At 37.4% G+C, this 21,296-nt stretch overlaps 1 protein-coding gene across 1 annotated transcript; it reads right to left on the bottom strand.

Annotated features, from left to right (window-relative positions):
* Positions 1 to 1,330: 1,330 nt before the first annotated feature.
* Positions 1,331 to 5,226, bottom strand: LOC125664570 (E3 ubiquitin-protein ligase TRIM71-like). The gene is made up of 2 exons (XM_056152547.1): positions 3,676 to 5,226; positions 1,331 to 3,462 (listed from the first exon to the last, which is right to left on the bottom strand). The coding sequence occupies exon 2, from the start codon at positions 3,433 to 3,435 to the stop codon at positions 1,777 to 1,779; it is 1,659 nt and encodes a 552-aa protein (XP_056008522.1). The 5' UTR covers positions 3,436 to 3,462; positions 3,676 to 5,226; the 3' UTR covers positions 1,331 to 1,776.
* Positions 5,227 to 21,296: the final 16,070 nt, after the last annotated feature.

Raw genomic sequence — 21,296 nt, 5'->3', positions numbered from 1 at the left:
ACTTTGCTGTTTGTTGATTTGTTATACCAGCACTTTCTAAAGAAATCTCAGGTACATTATTGTTACCTGGCCCGTCCATCTGTCTGTCACACTTTCTCCTTCCTCACACTCCTCTTTGATTTTAAGCAGTAACCAAGTCTAACTTATCTTTTGGATATGATAGGTAGTACCCTGTAGATGTGCAATAAGGTTTTGGAACTTTCAATTTCGCCCTGGGGGTAAAAAAGACGCAACGTTTTCCTGCAAAATTTTGATTCCCAGAACTCCTCTTACATTTCACGTAGTAGCCAAATACTATGAGGTAAGACCTTGACAGAGTTGCTTCTAAACGGTAGGGGTCTAATTATCGTATTTTATCGAACTTTTCTCCGAAATTTGCAAGCGATGCAGCAGGTGAAAAAAGAAAACCAAGATGGCGGCGTGATATACCTTGTGAATATTATGTTTACAGGAAGACAATTTTTTTATTATAGATATTTAAAACGCCAAGTGTCTGTGCTAACAGAGTAGTAGTCAACGCATTTTGACATATGCAACAAGAATATATAGGGTATAGATTATATTTAAATGCATTGACACTTGCATGTGGGTATTTCTGTCTTATGACAGCATCTACTTAATTCTGTAGATTATCCATTGCTCACGAATATAAAAGAAAATGTCCAAATATATGATATTTCATACAATTCATATGATTTTGGCATTCATTTTAATGAATTGTCACCATAGACTAATTTTCGTCTCTACAACTGATTGTAGTAGCTCAGTGGTAGAGCATTCACTTCATAAACGTGAGGTTGTGAGATCGAACCCTGCTTGTTCCGTAACCAAGCCAAACCGAAGACTTGAAGATACATGTAGGTAGTAATTGCATCTTTCCCAAATGATTGACATTTCGAAGGTCTCAACAATGGTGTACTCGTGTCACGGCAGACATTGGCATGTTAAAAAGCCCTCACTGCTACAACCCTGGGTGCTAAACATCATTAGATCTAAATGTGTGGTACCTCACCTACAGCTGGTGACGTCTCAATATGAGTGAAAAATTCCCAACAGGACGTAAAACAATAAGTCTGAATACAAAGTTGGCTTAATAATATATGTGGACCCTTAACTACAGACAATTCTTTACAACTCAGTTTTGGGATGATTTCTATTTATCTGTGTTAATGTTGTAGGAATATTTCGATACAAGCTGTGATGTTATTGATGATGAACAGAAGATTGTGACCCTGAGTCTGAAGATCTATGATGAAGAATGAACACTGGGGCCACTAACTCTTCTGTACTACAAAACTAAGTAAGTACTCAGTAATAATGCAAGACTGTGCTCTAAATCATGTTTATCTATGTAATAGTATATACATTGAAACTCCGGATAGAATAGCTCGGGATAGAAAACAAACAACTCGTTGGATAATAATCAGATCCTATATATATATACAATGAAACATAATAAAACAAAAACAGACAATGAAAAAAGACAGTTCATTCAGACGAAAATAAGCCACCACAAATCTACTGTGTCAATACACAGGTTAATTACACATCACAAACTCTGCTGTAATTAACACACTGCTGTAATTCACACACTGCTGTAATTCACACACTGCTGTAATTCACACGACTGTAACTAACACTGTGTTTAAAGATGTAATTGACAGATTTTCTAGATGTAATTAACACGGTTTGACATTGTAATCCACACAGAGCTGTAATTAACACTGTCTTGGTAGGTGTAATTAATACTGTTGAGATGTGTAAATAACACTGTGTTTATAGATATTGAATTTTCTTCACTTTAGCAGTGTCATACTCAGCCACAAAGAGGTTGTCTCTGATGTCCACACATAAACCGAATGGATAGCTTAAATCACAGTGAATGTAACGGAGGAACTGTCCGTCCTGATCTAGGATGTGGATACGGTGATTGTCAATGTCTGCTGTCAGGATGTGACTCTGGCTGTCTGTAGTGATGCCGCGTGGATCAAATGATTGCTCGGTATTAGAGGGATGACCAGTGTATCTAAATCGGAGTTTTCCTGACTGATTGACCACCACTACTGCACTAGCTGAATGGTCAGCCACACAGATATCCAGGTTCCTGTTCTCACTGAGGTATTTAATGTAACCACCAGATGAATAGAGAGGACGACCCTGATCATCAAACTGAATGCTTTGTTTCTCTGTGGAGCCGGTGTAACGCACGACTTTGGATTGTTTGTCATCATCACTGTCCATGGTAACCAGGAGATCGTTACCCGCGGTACAGCAGACATAGTCAGGTCTCCACCCCTGTAGTGTGATTACGGTCTGTATCTTTTTATTCTTAATTAAGTTCACGGTGTTATTACTATCGTCGGTATAAACAAGATCTCCGTCCCGTGTCACTGCTATGTCCCGCGGTGTGTCCCCTGACTTGGTTTGTATTGATGTCAGTAGTTTACTCTGGAGGTTGAGCAGCTTCATGGTTTTGTTCTCCCCGCGTGTCCAGACTTGATCTTTTCTCAGACAGCTAACACTGTATAGATAGTAATACCCAGTGTCTATGGTGGCGGTGACACGCGGCTCATCAAGCAGTGGTTTGACTGGAGGAGACGATACAGCTTCTGCTGACTTCATTGTGTAGCCTTGTTCTGTGTTAATGGATAATGGCGACAGAGAACCAAACATTTTATTGAGCTGGTCTTTGTTAATTTTGGAAGGAGAGAAACTTGGTAATGTAACTCTGACTTTAGGAAGTAATTGTCGGAACTCGCCATTCCTAGATTTGTAAGTAGACGTTAGAGAGACGTCCTTGGTGTTCAGTGTTTTCTTCAGGTCCTCAATGATTTTTCTGAGTTCTGTAATTCTCTGTGTAATTTCATCTGTGTTTTTATCTAGAGCGGCCATATGTTTATTTTTCATCTCCTGGATGTCGGATTTCCGTTGGTTGACAATGGCGGTAATCTCCCGGTGTAAGACTTCTTGTTGATCGGCAGCTGTTGTCAGTTTCCCGTAATTCGTTTCTAACTCGGATTTCTCAGTTTGGACATCGGACGCCATTTCTTCATATCGAGGATAAATTCTGCTCTCTAGTTCCTCTAAATCTTTTTGTAAACTTTCCTTTTTAGAGCTGAATTTTTCCAGAACATCACATAAATTGTGCCCTCTATGTTTTTTTGAGACACAGGTAGAACAGACAGGAACGTCACATTCCTCGCAGTAAAGTTCGCTATGTTTATCCGCGTGTGTCGGACATCTTGAGTAGGTAGGAGTAGACTTTCTGTGTAAAAAGGACACGACATTGTGTTTTTTAGATGAATCAGAAAGGTGTTCCTCAACACAGTCCTTACATAAGTGTACATTACAAAGTTCACAGTGACTCTGTAGGTTGACAGTTTCACAGAGGTCACACAGTAGGACGGTCTGGGCACTGCGCCGGGGGTGCAGCATTTCTGGTATCTGACTCACACAAGCTCACTGTCAATAAATAAAAAGAGAAAAATTAAACATGTTGACAGGTTAAACAATATACAAGCTAGAATTACAACGTGATATCAAAACTAGTCATTCAGTGTAAAAAAAAAATATGATATTAAACAATTTACAAGTTATAATTAGACCGTGATATTAAAACTAGTCATTCAATCTAATATTCTTAAATACAATGAAAATATGATCAGTAATACATACCAAAGATACAGCCCCTCCTTCATCTAAACTGCATACATTATGATCAGTGAGAGCAGATCTTTCACATTAATTATGTTTTGATCATTTAAACAACTATCTTATCCATTTTTAACAATTTTACGACACGGCAATGTTTGTCACACCCGTAAATCCAATATGGCCTCCCCGATATTTCGACCTTCCGTCTACAGGTTTAGTTCTGTGAATTCAATGCGCGGCGTCAGTTTGCATACGCTATCTAAATTTAAAGTTCATATTGACCCAGTTTTGTCTATTGATTTTACCGTTTAAAAACAAATTATACAACAATTTCAAGGAGGATAGATAATTTAATCATAAAATTTGTGAGAAAAAAAATAAAATAAGAAATCAAAAAGGACCTCTTTCCCCTTGTATGTACATTGTACACTAAACAATGTAATGTTCCTTACCCCCTGTGTAATCACTCTCAATATCGATACAGTCCCTGAAACTTTCTACTTTCTCCACTTGACTGGTAAACGCACGGAGGGTCGGAGGGCAAACGGGGAACGCTCGCGGAGCGAACGGTGAACGCAATTTGGTAAATGGTGAACGCAAAATAGTCTATTCATTCGGTATATTTCGGATTTTCCCACTTGTACTTATTTTATAAGCATGTAGGGAATGCATATGGATACATCTATTAGTTTATTTTGTGCAAGTACTGGATGTATATTTTTCATGAAATGTTCGAACATTTTACATCAATGCAAGTAGCAATCATGCACAAACAAAAGAAAATTTCATATGTACATTGTTTACATTGTTACATCTACAGATACATGTATACATGGAAAGGTGAAACAATATTCTACGATATTTAGAATTCTTGACGTTTTCATAAGTCATGAATTGTTCTGTAATATTATTTTGACTGAAGAGATATATTATTTAATTTCTTAATACATAATGCAATGTATGTGAAATAAAGATAGTGTGGTAATTAGCACTGTCGCGACATCGAGAATTTACAGCTGTACATGAGAGGTGAAAATAACGAACAGTGATCAATCTCACAACTCCTACAAGCAATATAAAACAGATAGTTGGGCAAACACGGACCCCTGGACACAGCAGAGGTGGGATCAGGTGCCCAGGAGGAGCAAGCATCCCCTGTCGACCGATCACACCCGCCGTGAGCCCTATATCCTGATCAAGCAAACATGCATGACTTCAAAATCTTCGAGCGCGGTCCTTTGGATTACATGCCAAAAAAATCCCCGAAAGGAGTCAAGATAAATGCATTAAACAAACAGCACGGGTGGTATAAGTACCCCGTGCTTATAAATAGTATAAAAGGTTTATTCCCACGTAGATTTTGCGTAATTCACTTATTTACAAATACATACTTAGTATCACTGAAGAGACATTATTTGTCGAAATGTGCATTGGGTGCATCAAAATTGGTACCGTATAAGTTTTACATTATGACTCCTGGGTCGAAGCCTCTGCTGGTGGACTGTTAGTCCCCGATGATCTCTACAGCCCAGTAGCTAAGCACTTCGTTACTAGCTTGAAAATACGGATGTATATTTAATTGCTGTTATAAAATTTAGAAATTCATTTGAAAATTAAGGATTATCTCCCTCACGCATAGCTCTTATCCTTAGACGAATTTAACTCCACTTTTTTGGCATTTTGTTTTTCCCTAACAAACGATAGCTCTAAAAGTTTATTGTTATTTCAGATTTCAAACATTTCGGTTGAGCATCACTGAAGAGACATTATTTGTCAAATGCGCATCTAGTGCATCAAAATTGGTACCGTATAAGTTTTACAAGGTTCAAGTGAGCTTTTCTGATCACATTTTGTCCGGCGTCCGTCTGTCTGGAAACTTTTCACATTTTCATCTTCTTCTCATGAACCACTGGGCCAATTTCAACCAAACATGGCCAAAAGCATCCTTGGGTGAAGGGCTTTCAAGTTTGTTCAAATGAAGGGCCGTGTCCCTTTCAAAGAGGAGATAATCACAAAAATGCAAAAATAGGGTGGGGTCATTTAAAAATCTTCTTCTCAAGAACCACTGGGCCAGAAGAGCTGAAATATACCTGAAAGCTTCCTGACATATTGCAGATTTAAGTTTGTTCAAATCATGGCCCCTGGTGGTAGGATGGGGCCACAAGGGGGGATCAAAGTTTTACATACATATATATAGGGAAAAACTTTAAAAATCTTCTTCTCAAGAACCACTGAGCCAGAAAAGCTGATTTTTACATGAAAACTTCCTGACATAGTGCAGATTCAAGTCTGGTAAAACCATGGCCCCCGGAGGTTGAATGGAGCCACAATAGGGAATCAAAATTTTACATACATGTAATATAACAATATTTTTGTTTTTGTTGTAGATTGAGTTGACTGGAATACTGAAACTCCAGATACTTTATGTACATGTATATACAGCGTGTCTGATTAAAATTCTTTTTCACTCTCGCATGCGAGCTAATTGTATGTTACCTGTTTTGAGTTTCATGTTCTCTAGAACACAGATTGCTTTAAGGAATAAATGATGCCAAATTGTTCGTTTAATGAGGGTATAAAAACAATGGAGACATTGGGTAATTTACATACTCGGCGAAGACAACCATCCTCCGAAACATCGACGTACAAGAAATGTGGTATGGTCAATAGTCGTACCTAAATGCGCTTTGGTCATGGGTAATTCAAGAACCCTGCTTGTATTGAAGAAAATCTATCTGATAATTAAATTGTGTGTGGTACTTTAAGCAGGTACACAACACTCTTTTTCGGAAAGAAGAGAGGGTGGACAGCCGGAGAAATTTTCTGAAATGTGTTAATAAGCGAAAAAAAGGAAAGAAATAAAATGGATACAAATGGTGAAGGGGTACTTCGAGCGAAACCCTTAAAAAATGAAGAAGGGGATACTGATCCAGCGGGTTTGAATTTGAATTTTCCCCGACCTATATTGGTTTTGAAAATTCAGGACCATATAATAGAGGGCGAAGCCCTCTCACTGCCCGAAGGGCCGTGAGAGCGGAGTTTTCCCTATAGGTAACACATATATGCATGTTTAAAAGGAAAATATAGAAAACTAATGAAAAATTAAACCATACCTATGGAACTTGAAAAATGTGGTCCCGGTGACGTCGATTCGAATATTAGCCCGTGGATTTTGAATCTCATCTACTCTAATTTACGTCGTTCTGAGATGTTACATAAAATCCGTAAAAGCATGTAAATCTTATTAGATATTTTCTAAATCATACATAATCACTCCTTGATTGCCTTGTCTCCTATGTTTGACATACTACATACCGACGCTGAATTTGACGTCACAATGCACAGAGTACGAATTTATAACGTGTCGTGTGATTGGTCCACGAATAAACCCGAGACCCTTCGGACGATCCCGAGACTAAGCAATATCTTTGCGAACCAATCACACGGCGCGTACAACAAATTCGTACTCTGTGACCTTTTTGGCTGCCAGCGGAAGAGATGAACCCTTGTCCGATCAATGCACGCAAGATTGTGACAAATAAAAGAGATGAGATGGGTTTTGAGTTGAAGAGACCTGTAGTATGATATCTCCCCGACCTGCCGCTCGCCAAAATTCCTTAGGTAACGCTCTAATTACTTGGAAAATGTGCCCCGAAACGGGAACCCCCTGTTTGTTTACAAATTTTTGTTTCTTACCTTGTTCATTTTATTATACCGGTAGAAGGCCAATCTTTAAAGCTTACAAAAAGCGTGAAACGATTACATGAATCGAAAGAGGGACGAGATAGACTGGGAATTCACACATTTCAGAGAAATTATAGCCACCATTAAAAATTATGGAAAGGGGGTGGGTAGTAATAATCCATACTTCAGATGCCTGTGTGTAACAGCACTAAGCTCCAACAACACTCGATACCTTGAAATGTCAACGAGAAACGTGTTCAAACATAATATTTATTTACATAATAACAATTATTTGTAATTTATCAAGAAGAAAATATAATTACCCAAACGGAAATTTTGACAAAATTGCATTCTGACATTTAACCCACTGTAATGCCATATTTACAAAAGATTTTGGAATAATTCCTTAATATATTTCAAGTATAATACTTAAACATTATATTCCACCAATGTCATTAGTTTCTGTGACCGGGTCAATTTTGACCCTTCGTGGGCCGACTCCTTTCTGGGACGACCTATCCATTCTTCAGGACAAACAAAGGTGGTAGGGGACAGTTTCTTTAGTTTTGAAACATGTGGATAGGGGGTATACAACAAAGTCAGATTATGACAGACTAATGAAAAATCATGGCCCCTGAGAAAAGGATGAGGCCATAATAGGGGATCAAAGATTCACAGGGGATATACAAGGGAAAATCTTCACAATAATCACCAAGTCAGAAAAGCCTATATTTACATGGAGGCTTCTTGACAAAGTGCAGATTCAAGTTTGTTGAAACCATGACCCCTGGGAGGGTAGAGTGGGCCACAATAGAGGGTAAAAGGTTTAGATACAAATATATGGGGAAATCTTTGAAATATTTTTCTCAATAACCACTGGACCAGAAAATTTTATATTTACCTGAACGCTTCCTGACGTAGTAAAGATTAAATTTTGTAAAACTCATGTCCCCCAGGGCCACGCTTAGAGGGGGGGGGGGGCACAATAGAGGATCAAAGTTTTACATACAAATATATAGGAAAAATCTTATCAAGAACCACTGGGCCAGAGACGGTTACATTTACATAAAAGCTTCCTGACATAGTGGAAATTCAAGTTTGTGAGCCCGGGAGTAGGGTGGGGCCACAAGAGGGAATCAAAGTTTTACATATAAATGTATAGCCGAAATCTTTATAAATCTTCCTCTCAAGAACAACTTGGCTACAAAAAAGTACATTTACAAGCTTCCTGGCATAGTGCAGATTCTAGTTTTTAAAATTCATGTAGGTTGCCCCAACAACAGGGATCACAGATTTACATGAGAATATATTGGGAAAATCTTTAAATATAGGCCAACTTGACTCAGGTGAGCGATGTGGCCGATAGGTGTCTTGTTAGGCTTGTCAGTCAATGCTAAGTGTGGAGCGAATTAGGACAGGTCATATTCGTCCAAAGAGCTGATCCACAAGCATGTTGTCTGCGGTGTAAATACATTTTTAAAAGTGTAGTTTTAGTACTAGGTGTATGTATATATGTAGTTTTTGTTGCTTTGGGTGATGCAGTTGCCAGGGAAACCTATTGAAACATCAATTTTGAAAAGTCTACCGTGCTAAATTTCATTTTTTCCTTTAAATCTTAACAGTGTTTAACAGCATAAAAACGCAAAATTAGACATAACTTATCTCTCCCATTTCGTTGCAGCAGCAGTTTTGTGTCCGATCAATCGATATACGACTGAAAAGAAACTTCTTTTCTGTGACGTTGCGCCGGAGACATTCTTTTTTCAGCAGTTTCCGTAGTCACATGGTAGTAAATATTCTTGTACATTACATTAGACCTCGTAAGTTTTTTATCACTTTGCATTTATTTATTTCCCTAATTCAAATGATAAGGATCTAGTCTTTGCCAGAAGTAATTGAGCGTGCAACTCTCTCTCTCTCTCTCTCTCTCTCTCTCTCTCTCTCTCTCTCTCTCTCTCTCTCTAGATATATATATATATATATATATATATATATATATATATATATACCATACTTAATACGTACATTCTTACTTCGCAATAAAGAATACAAAATGATAATAATAAACTAAATAGTATAATGTAGACTACATCGACGTTTTGTCTATTAAAGATAATAACTTTCATACATATGTCGATTCGATATATCCCTGTGAACTCGAAATAAAAGACACCACATAGTCGTCCACTTCTGTTTCGTACTTATATATTTTATTGAAAGTAGACATTAACGGCAAACTGACAACTCAACTGTATGACAAACGGGATGATTTCAGCTTCTCCATCGTCGACTTCCCATATTTATGTGGCAATATTCCATTATCACCTGTATATGGTGTTTATATATCTCAACTGATTCGATATGCAAGAGCTTGTTCTGCGTATAGTCAGTTTTTAAACCGAGGCAAGCTACTGACAAACAAGTTGATGGTACAGGGATTTCAACAGTCTCGATTGAATTCAACATTTCGCAAATTCTATGGTCGTTATAACGATCTAGTTCGTCAATACAACATATCATTGGGTCAAATGCTGTCTGACGTGTTTCATACCGATTGTTAAGCCGTTCTTAGCACACTGATTTTGACTGCAGATAATTCCGTTTACCTGATCAGGATATGGGGCTCACGGTGGGTGTAACCGGTCGACAGGGGATGCTTACTCCTCCTAGGCACCTGATCCCACCTCTGGTGTGTCTGGGGTCCGTGTTTGCCCAACTATCTATTTTGTATTGCTTGTAGGAGTTATGAGATTGATCACTGTTCGTTATCTTCACCTTTCATTTGTTCAGATTTTACTTACAAACACCTGTCACTGTATGAAAATAGCCATATCATTATATCATGCATTTGTGTATCGCAGGCTACAATTCTTTCATGTTTGTTCAATCGATCAATATAAAGCCTCGACAAAAATATCTTCATAAGACAGGACCACAATGTACTAGTTTATATATAACTAATTGTGCAATCCTGTATAAATAAAGGATATTATTATGCATGGAGGGAATGATTTATTTTATTTGAAAATTGAATACTTTGTATTACAATTATATATTATATCCCCACTCCTTAAACAATGATTCATCTATTGAATATTGTATCTTGTTATCGTGTATTGTAGTCAATGAAATTTCCAAACATTACTTGCAGAAAATAAAAGTCTTCAAAATCTATAAATTGTAAGTATTGATTTAAGTTACTGTAACCGTTCTTGAATATGAATTTCACAAGATGGTTGTAGGGTAGTGAGTTCATTTATTTCATCAACCATACGGAGTAAAACATATATGAGATGTGATGACCCTAAAACAATGACAATATATAAACATACAAACAACACAAAGACAATACTAAGACATGATATTTCAACAATAACAAATACACAGAACATTCAATTAATAGAAATTAATGTTCAGGCCATTAATATAGTTTACATTATTTCTGTGATTAAAATATAGTAATTAGATTAGGTCAATTATATGTACATTACATACCGGTTTATGGAACCTTATACAGTGTTGGCTCAAAACTGGGCTTTATATATACTGACCTATTAAAACAGCAATTATAACAATATTCACAAACCCTTCTTATTTAAGGATACATGAATTAAAATAAAAACTTGCAATAGCTGAATAGATATTCATAACATTTAGCAGCTTCCATTCTTCTCTTTCATACAAGTTTGGCAATTTATTTAAAATATAACTTTTCTCATTCATTAATTACTTATATAGAATTAAATAAGTGATTTTATAGATTTTAAATAGCTTATTTTACTTACAGGTAAAGGTGTTGTATAGAACAATCCAAGTACTTTTAGATTTATGAAATGTAGTAGTCACACCTATGTAAGACAAACTATTCTTCTACTGGTCTAGCAACTCACTAACTACTCACTTTGAAAAAGAATACCTGAAAGCACCCTGAAATTCCCGCCAGGGTCTACCATTGGCCAAAATACAAATAAACAGCCAATAGAAATTTAAACCCAGTACATTACCTATTAAAATGTACATACTCTCACCTAGGCTATTCAATACCTGAGACCTGGACTTAACCATTATAAGAAATAGGAGTGTTTAGGTTTATTTAAACACATACACACAAAAACTGTAGTTAGTAGCGCTGCGCATGAATGAATGGAAGCATGAATGAATGAATGAGAATCTGAATTAAATCAAAGTATAATGTAAAATAATAAAACAAAAGTCCAACTATCACAAAACCATCAAAGAAAGTTTATAATTACACACTTTTCATAACTGAAAAAAAATCGCAATATAACGAGAAACTTACGGAAATGAACGCGAAACTTTCCCGAATAAACGCGTACTAACTTTCGCGTTATAACGTGAAACATTAGCGAATAAACCCGTAACTTTCGCGTTATAACGTGAAACAATAGCAAATAAACGCGTAATTTTCGCGTTATAACATGAAATATTAGTGAATAAACGCATAACTTTCGCGTTATAACGTGAAACATTAGCGAATAAACGCGTAACTTTCGCATTTTAACGCAAAAGTTTAACGTTTATCGCGGAACTTTCGAGTATAAACGCGTATTTTTTCCCGTTGTAATGTGATGATCAGAGAAAATTCAGATTGATATGTTAGAACTCTCTTATGCATTGAAAATCAAGAAAGGTTATCAGCCAATCAAAATCAGTATAGGTAGTAAATAAAGAGCGCAGTCACTGCTGCTTCTCATTTCGTTGGTAGAAGACAAGCTGAAAACACCTTGGGTAAGACAGGGATTAGACGTGGCTGAACAAGCTTTTCCTTCCCTATCTCCCTAATAATAAGGACAATCTTTATAATAAAAGATACATACTTAGTTAAGTGAGCCAGCATCTGAATCAACAAGTTTTCCCAACCCACAATTTAAACTGAGCTAACTGCTCAAAAAATGATTTGTTTTGACTCTAAATGGGATGGGAAAACTTGTTACGCGTTTATTCACTAATATTTCACGTTATAACGCGAAAATTACGTGTTTATTCGCTATTATTTCACGTTATAACGCGAAAGTTACGGGTTTATTCGCTAATGTTTCACGTTTTTATATTAGCTAAGAATCATTGCTCCGTCTCAAAGTTGTAATTGATTGTTTTATTATTTTTGTCTCTTTAACGGTTCTCGGAAGTGATCTGGGCTTATCGTACGAATCAGAGCAAATCATTTTTTGAGCAGTTAGCTCAGTTTAAATTGTGGAAAATAGTTTTAATTTAGTGTATTATTATTTATTGTATTTGAATAACTTTAGTAAATCGGCTCGGTTACACGTCACATTTAATGGTGGCAGTGGTGGAATAAATAATCGGAAATTGAGATAAAAACAAAATGAGACCTGTTGAGTATCATAGAGATTTTGAGACAGTGAGCCAATCTGAGACGAATTAAAGAGTGTTTTGTGCCTATTGTAAATTTTGAGACTGCAGAAAGTTTAGTATGGATGATATGGACCAGTCTTCATATGAGAAAACTATTGCTGATCTGGAGACCCAGATAGCTCGTTTTGAGCTAGAGAGTGAAATTCTAAAGCAGACGCGTCATGAACACTCTACACCAAAAGCAAGTGGTTTAAGAGCTCCTACTGACTCCGGATTTGAGACGAAGAGACTATCAAAATCTAGAGCAGATGAAACTAAACTTCCAGCCTACTCGACTGGCGGAGATCAAGAGAGAATATTTTCTGGGGGGGGGGGGACAAAACTGACGGAAAAATATATTGCCGATCAGTACGATCTGAGCCCGTATCTCATACAAGAACCTAAGCAGAAAACTTATTCCCCAGATGGAGACCAAGTGAGCAGATGATGACTACTAAAATATATCCTGTAAATAGTCCAGAACGAGCAGTTCAATTTGACATGTAAGGATCAGCATCTGGAGGCGGAAAACCAAATATAAAACCTGCCACTTACGACGGCTCGAGCTCACGGCAAGACTATAAATCACACTTTGATGCCTGGGGAGATGGAGGAAACCTGAAATGGGATTATATCTTGCTGTGTCATTGAGAGGTCAGGCGCAAGGAGTCCCTGATAATTTATCTGGAGAAGCATTGGACAATTATGATGAGCTAGTCAGAGCACTTAACGAACGATTTGCTTCCCCAATCCAAACTGAGCTGTATTGAGCACAGCTTTGTGAACGTACAAAGAAAGCTACTGAATCTCTGCCAGAACTTGGACAAAGCATCAGAAGACTGACAAATCTAGCATATCCTACAGCACCATATGATTTAAGAGAAACTCTTGTTAAGGAGCCTTTTTTAGATGCCCTTAGTGACTCAGATATGAGACTAAGAATCAAACAAGCAAGGCCGTGAGACTTAAACGAAGCAATAAGACATGCTGTAGAGCTTGAAACATATGCAAAAGCAGAAAAGAAAGACACGGAAAAGAAAGGCTATTACAGACCAATTGGTAATACCGAAAATACCAACGAACTTTTTGAGCTTACAAAACTTGTCGAGAATATGGGAGTTCTTTTGAAGGACATGAGACAAAAAAAGTTAGTAGAAAACCAGTCTCGATTCCAGAGAGACAATAAACCGAAAACTGAAACTGGAAATTTAGATGACTGGAAGAAACGAGCTACTTGTCATAACTTCGGGGGAAAAAAGGTCACATAAAAAGAGAATGCAGAGCGCCAAAAAGAGAAATGAATGATGAGAAAGACTTTAAAGAATCTGGGGGGAAATTGAAAGAGCATCCACAATCGTCAAAACAATTTATATCGAAGAATCATAAGAAGAAGATAGTTGCCCGAGTGGGAATAGAAAGCAGAAAAATGATCCAGGATTTTATGTAAAGGCTTTAATACATGGTACATCAGCATATTTGCTTGTGGATACTGGTGCAACAGTTTCCTTGATTTCCAAAGAAGTTTTTGAAAGAATTTTGGGTCTTGTAGAAGAGCTTCAAGGCCCCAATAGAAAAATCCTTTCTGCTAATGGTGAGCCAATTAAAGTTTTTGGTAAAACACAGTTACAGTTTTAACTAAATAGCCAAGTATCTGAAAATGCGGCAGCAGTAGCAGATTTATCAGTAGATGGTGTGTTAGGACTTGACTTTATGATCAACAATAGATGCATTATTGATATTTACCACAGAAAGATCTGGGTCGGAGACGAAGTTCCACTGCTCTCTGAGGGCAAAATTGGATGCTATAGGATTGCTCTGGCCAATACATTGAGCATTCCACCAAGAAGTGAGATTATTACATTTGGAGAGGCTTGTCTCAAAGAAAATGAGATAGGATCAAAAGGATTTGGATTGATTGAGCCAGATGAGACCTTTATTAAAAGCGGCAATGGGCTTGTTGGAAAAGCTCTTGTCAATACAGATGATAAACTCCCAATTAGAATCATGAACCTCTCATCAGATTCTAAAGTTCTTCATAAAGGAACAGTCATTGCAACTTTGACCCCAGTTGGAGATATCATCGAAAACACAGAAATTATTAGTCCTACAAACAACAACAAGCTCACTCCAGCTCTGGATGATTTGTTCAAAAGATCAAGCGAGAATTTAAGCTCGGAGGAAAAACGTAAATTGAGAGAGATGTTATTAAAACATTCTACTCTTTTTGCTACTGACAGTAAGGACTTCGGCAGAACAGATATCATCAAGCATAAGATAAACACTGGAAAGTTTGCACCAGTCAAAGAGCCACTTCTCAGGATACCTGTACATATGAGTGATGAAGTTGACAAACACATAGACGAGATGCTTGAACAAGGTGTAATTGAACCGTCAACAAGCCCCTGAGCAGCTGGCATTGTATTAGTGAAAAAGAGAGATGGAAGCACAAGATTTTGTGTTGATTACAGGAAGTTGAATGCCGCTACCATAAAGGACTCGTATCCATTACCCCGGATCAATGAATCTCTCGACCATTTATAAGGAGCTCAATTATTCTCCACTCTTGATATGTGCTCCGGATATTGGCAGGTAGGGGTTGACACTATAGACGGACCAAAATAGTTTTTGCTACGAAGAGAGGACTATTACAGTTCAGAGTAATACCCTTCAGATTATGCAACGCGCCAGCAACTTTTGAGAGACTTGTTGAGACAATACTAAGTGGACTACAATGGGAGATCTGCTTAGTATATCTCATCGTTGGAAACCCACGGTTGATTACGCTTCGTTCCTCTCTCCATCACCCGTGGGTCCATTCATTCCTACTCGCTCGTTCTCATGAATAAATATTTTAAAATATCGTCCAATCGAAGTAATCGTTATAGTAATGGAATTCTTCTGTTTTTAAAGGTAACACTAACTTAACTTTGTTACCTCATCAATTGTATACCGATATTGGGGTGAAAGCGCCTTTTTCATTGGACAAATTCGCTTAGGGTTTACGATGAGCACCCACTCAAATTGCTTCATTAATTATTCATGAGAACGAGCGAGTAGGAATGAATGGTCCCACGGGTGATGGAGAGAGGAACGAAGCGTAACCAACCGTGGGTTTCCGACGATGAGTATATCTAGATGATATAATTGTTATTGCCAAATCATTCGACGAAATGGTGCAGAATCTTGAGACCATATTTTCCAGGCTGAAAGCAGCAGGTCTAAAACTAAAGTCGTCCAAATGCTTGCTATTTTCGGAAACAGTTGATTACTTGGGTCACGTTATCTCAAAACAGGGCGTTGCAACATATCCAAAGAAGACAGAAGCAGTAAGAGATTGGCTTGAACCATGCAATGTAACTGAAGTAAGATCCTTCCTGGGCCTAGGCGGCTGAGTTAAGGCTTTCCTCATAAATACCAGTGCAGTAAAAAATGTACTTTACTGCACTGGCACATTACATGACGTCACGTATAGTGACTTTCACAATGGATTCATTTGCATAAACAGGGTTTCCGTACATACAAATTTCATCATTGGCGTCCGAGGTTTTTGACTGAAAGATGTTGGATTTATGTGACATGTGAACTTCAGTGCAAAAGGAAAGTTAGGGGAGCAAGTTTTGGCTTCAACAGAAAACATGTTTTTCAGGCTAGATTCAACTTCGTATATGCAAAAATCGCCGCATCTTGCATATTCAATGCAAAAATTAGACATGTTACAAGTCACGATAAACTTGCTCTCGTCACTTTTCAAATTAAGAAATTAATATGTTTTGAAGTTACTTCAACTTGCATTGATATCTGGATATCGTGTCATGGAACGATTTATGCATACACGGTACGATTTCATCTTGATATTTGATCACGTGATATACAGATGATGTAGAGACTGTCGGACTGGTGAAAAATGTATGGGAGGTCAATTTGCACTTAATTATATATACATTTTTTTTTTGTATATAAGGGTTGTGTGTACAGAATTTGTCAAAAATTGATCTGTTTACAATGTTTTTTTCCTCTGACATATTTCTATGGCCCTACTTAACACAACTGCGTATGCAGTTATTACAGAATATCATAGCATATGTAAGCAGATCTCTCACATGGAGATTGCTCACAGAATAGCTAGACAAAATGCTAATTAAGCAATGCTACGACAAAAATCTTTGCACGATCATAACATATCATAATAGATCAGGATATAGGGCTCACGGCGGGTGTGACCGGTCAACAGGGGATGCTTACACCTCCTAGGCACCTGATCCCACCTCTGGTGTGTCCAGGGGTCCATGTTTGTCCAACTATCTATTTTGTATTGCTTATAGGAGTTATGAGATTGATCACTTCGTTATCTTCACCTTGCATACATCTTAGTGATATCAGACTATTTTACTAAGTGAACCGAAGCCATTGCAATGTCAAATATCGAGGCAAAAACTGTTGCAGAGATATTCGTTAAAGTAGTAGTGGCACGATTCGGAGTACCCACTACTCTTCATTCTGACCAGGGAGCTCAGTTTGAAAGTAAGCTTTTCACAGAGATGTGTAAACTCATGCACATCAAGAAAACACATACAAGCCCCTACCACCCCCAATCTGATGGTATGGTATGGTAGAGAGGTTCAACAAAACTCTTGCTACCATGCTCAGTTCATATGTAAATGAGCACCACACAGACTGGGATGAGTACCTTCCATTTGTCATGATGACATATAGGTCAGTAGAACACGAAACGACAGGATACAACTTAATGCTTGAAAGAGAAGTAGGAACACCAATTAACCTCATGTATGAAATGCCAACTAGCATAAAGAAAATTCCAAAAAAATCAATGGGCTTGGGAATTAAAAGAGCGAATGGAGATTGCTCACAGAATAGCTAGACAAAAGGCTAATGAAGCAATGCTACGACAAAAATCTTTGCACGATCATGAGCTTAACTGGCAAAAATGCAAACCTGGTGATGAAGTATGTGTTCTTCCCAAGATATAAACCAGGACAATCTCCAAAATTTACAAGTTTTTGGAAAGGGCCATTTAAAGTCTTAAGAAAATTCACAGACGTGAACTATGAAGTTGATTGCGGTCATCGAGGTCGATCTCAGATCATTCATGTCAACAGAATGAGAATAAAGAGAGAGCAAGTGCTACAAAACGAAAACACGGAGACAACAGCAGAAGTCTCAGTTAAAGATGCATCACTCAGTGATGAAGATATTCTTCGTAAACCTGAAAACGAGTTGGAATATGAATCAGATCATCCAGACAATGTCTCATTACCAAACACTCGTGACCGAGTTAGGCGTCCTCCACAATGGTTGAACGACTACGTCGTAAATGATTTATAAAGCAATGAATAAATAAGTTGTTCAATTTGGTACTCAGTATAATAATATTTTTATTTCTTAGGTTCAACCATGCCCCTTATGAAGACTACTCCTAGAAAACAAACCAAGTGTCCTATGTGTCCCTTTAAGACCATGTATCTGGATGAGCTAAATAGTCACATAAGTGAATGTGGATTGAGACAAATTGTGAAAAGATTTCATTGTGAAGAATGTAGTTACAGCACACACAAGAATGCTAATTTGGCGAGGCATAAAACGAGGCACTCTCAGGAAACTCGAGTACAAGACTTAGAGAATAAAGAGTCGGCAAAATATGCTGTTAGTTCACCTTGTCCCTCAGAAGTTCAAAGTCTCATCGGCGATGTGTCGGAAGATGAAATAAGTTCAGAAGAGCCTGAATCAGAAGAAGGTACCAAGGTTGCTGGGAAGAGCCAAAAGGAGTTCGAGAAATCAAGTGATGGAAAGTCCTCTGAGTTAGAAGTCGGCAGAACCGTTAGGAAGCCGAGAGAACCAACACCTGTCCAAGTTCCCAAGAGGAAGATTGGAGACGAAAAGTTCCAGTCTGCCTTGCAGAGGACTGTAAAGGCAGTGAACCAGTTCCTGCCTAGGTCAAAGCTACCAAGACCATCCCAGATGGTAGATGAAGTATTCAAGCTTGGGAAACCACAGATCGAGCGAGTTCCAGTAGCCTTAACTCCACAGATAACCTTAAGAGTTCATGTTAGTGTCCAAACAACGATGACAAAGAGAAAAGTGGTGTGGACCACTGCAAGATGGAAAGAAGGAGACAGAGACATGGAGAGAGTTGAGATGGTTGAGGAGTGGGTGGACTAGAGACTTAAGAATTTTAAACTTTCTCAGCATTCAATTGACATGATTGAAAGAATCATGAATAACATAATTGTAGTTTCCATATAAAAATGAGCCAACATTGACTCTGTTGTCAAGATAGTCGAGATAGACTTAACTGCAGTGAATTTTTGGGAAGCTTTTGTTGGAAATTGCATTTTTCACCTGTTGTTACATTTTGGATTTTTTTTAAAAGAAAACTAAATGTTTAAAAAGAATCTGGGGGGGGGGGGGGGTTGGTCATGTGGGACACATGACAATTGAGGCGTGGGTAATGTGATGATCAGAGAAAATTCAGATTAATATGTTAGAACTCTTTTATGCATTGAAAATCAAGAAAGGTTATCAGCCAATCAAAATCAGTATAGGTAGTATATAAAGAGCGCAGTCACTGCTGCTCCTCACTTCGTTGGTAGAAGACAAGCTGAAAACACCTTGGGTAAGACAGGGATTAGACGTAGCTGAACAAGCTTTTCCTTCCCTATCTCCCTAATAATAAGGACAATCTTTATAATAAAAGATACATACTTAGTTAAGTGAGCCAGCATCTGAATCAACAAGTTTTCCCAACCCACAATTTAAACTGAGCTAACTGCTCAAAAAATGATTTGTTTTGATTCGTGGGATAAGCCCAGATCACTTCTGAGAACCGTTGAAGAGACAAAAATAATGAAACAATCAATTACAACTTTGAGACGGAGCAATGGTTCTTAGCAAATATAAAAACTCTAAATGGGATGGGAAAACTTGTTACGCGTTTATTCACTAATATTTCACGTTATAACGCGAAAATTACGCGTTTATTCGCTATTGTTTCACGTTATAACGCGAAAGTTACGGGTTTATTCGCTAATGTTTCACGTTTTTATATTAGCTAAGAATCATTGCTCCGTCTCAAAGTTGTAATTGATTGTTTTATTATTTTTGTCTCTTCAACGGTTCTCAGAAGTGATCTGGGCTTATCCCACGAATCAAAACAAATCATTTTTTGAGCAGTTAGCTCAGTTTAAATTGTGGAAAATAGTTTTAATTTAGTGTATTATAATTTATTGTATTTAAATAATTTTGGTAAATCCGCTCGGTTACACGTCACAGTAACACGAAATTTCTATATCGTTATGATTATGTAAAACAGGAACCCGTCATTAGTGCATTGAACGAATATAAGTAACTCTATAAGTAAAGAACTATATACACACGCATATAAGTGGGACTGAGAAATTGTGATCAAAAAATGCATATATCATACGAAAAAGTCCTCTAGCCGTTACCCTGACAACCGTTACCATGACAGTCACACCTCCCAGGAAGAAGACGTGCTAGAGTACAGTTGAACCAAAATGAAAAATAATACACATCGAGAATAAACGTCATCATCTGACTAAAACTGAACCCGATTTATTAATCAAGTGCGATGGAATTATTGCGCATCAAGACAGGCGCAGGTTCAATTAAGTTTTGGGTTTTTCTATTTTATAAAGCAGATTGCTGACATTTATAAAATGTATTTTCATTAAATTTCAAAAGGAAGTCAGCCAATTTTACAATCTAAGATGTGTTATCCCCCGCCTAGATTGATAGCTCTGTAATTAAGGTGTCCGACTGCCAATACGTAGTTTGTGGGTTTAGCGGGGATTTTAATTTTCCCCCAGTCACTATCTACTACGACTACACCTCTCTAAATATGATAGATATACAAAACAAAGTTTTCAAATTCAAAATATCATCCCCTTCCATTCAAATCAGAATGCTTTGGTGTGTTGTTCCTCCTTAAATACGCGAAAGTTGTCGTTCATAGTCTCATGCTATTCCTCCTTAAGGAAAATACTCTTGCACGGACACAGTCAACAAACTGATGACCCATCTATGCCTGGGGTAATGGTAATGTGTAATGGACCATTTTTTGCATTATGAGTAATGGTATAATGTAATGCATTACTTGTAGAAAATATACTGTAATGCACAAGGCTGATGTCCTCTGAAAGATGAAACTTTTGAAACATTGATGACAATGAAATACAAGGAATAACTTGCATTGATGAATATTTTGTGTGCTTGTGTTTCTGTATATTTAAAATTCATAAATCATTATAAAGAAATAATTGTTTGCCATTTCTTTAAAATCAGTATGATGTGTAGTGTATAATGTAATGGAATGCACTCTCAAGTAATGTGTAATGTAATGCATTACATTTCAAAATAGGAGTAATGGTAATGTCAAATGTTCCAAGTAATGGTACCGTAATGCATTAGATTGCTATGTAATTGACCCCAGGTCTCGGCCCATTGTTACATATCACCACAAGAGACTTTGTGATTAATTGCCGAGAACTATTATCAATTTTTTTTCTGATTACACAGAAGTACACTGACCTTACAAGCTTGACACA

This window comes from Ostrea edulis, chromosome 1 (assembly GCF_947568905.1).
Source record: "Ostrea edulis chromosome 1, xbOstEdul1.1, whole genome shotgun sequence".
Lineage (NCBI taxonomy): Eukaryota > Metazoa > Mollusca > Bivalvia > Ostreida > Ostreidae > Ostrea > Ostrea edulis.
Note: the sequence above shows the minus strand (reverse complement) of the source record. Positions and strands in the feature narration are given on the sequence as shown.

Coding starts and splice junctions, on each gene's coding strand:
- LOC125664570 (XM_056152547.1), bottom strand. CDS start 3,435: ATGCTGCACCCCCGGCGCAGTGCCCAGACCGTCCTACTGTGTGACCTC.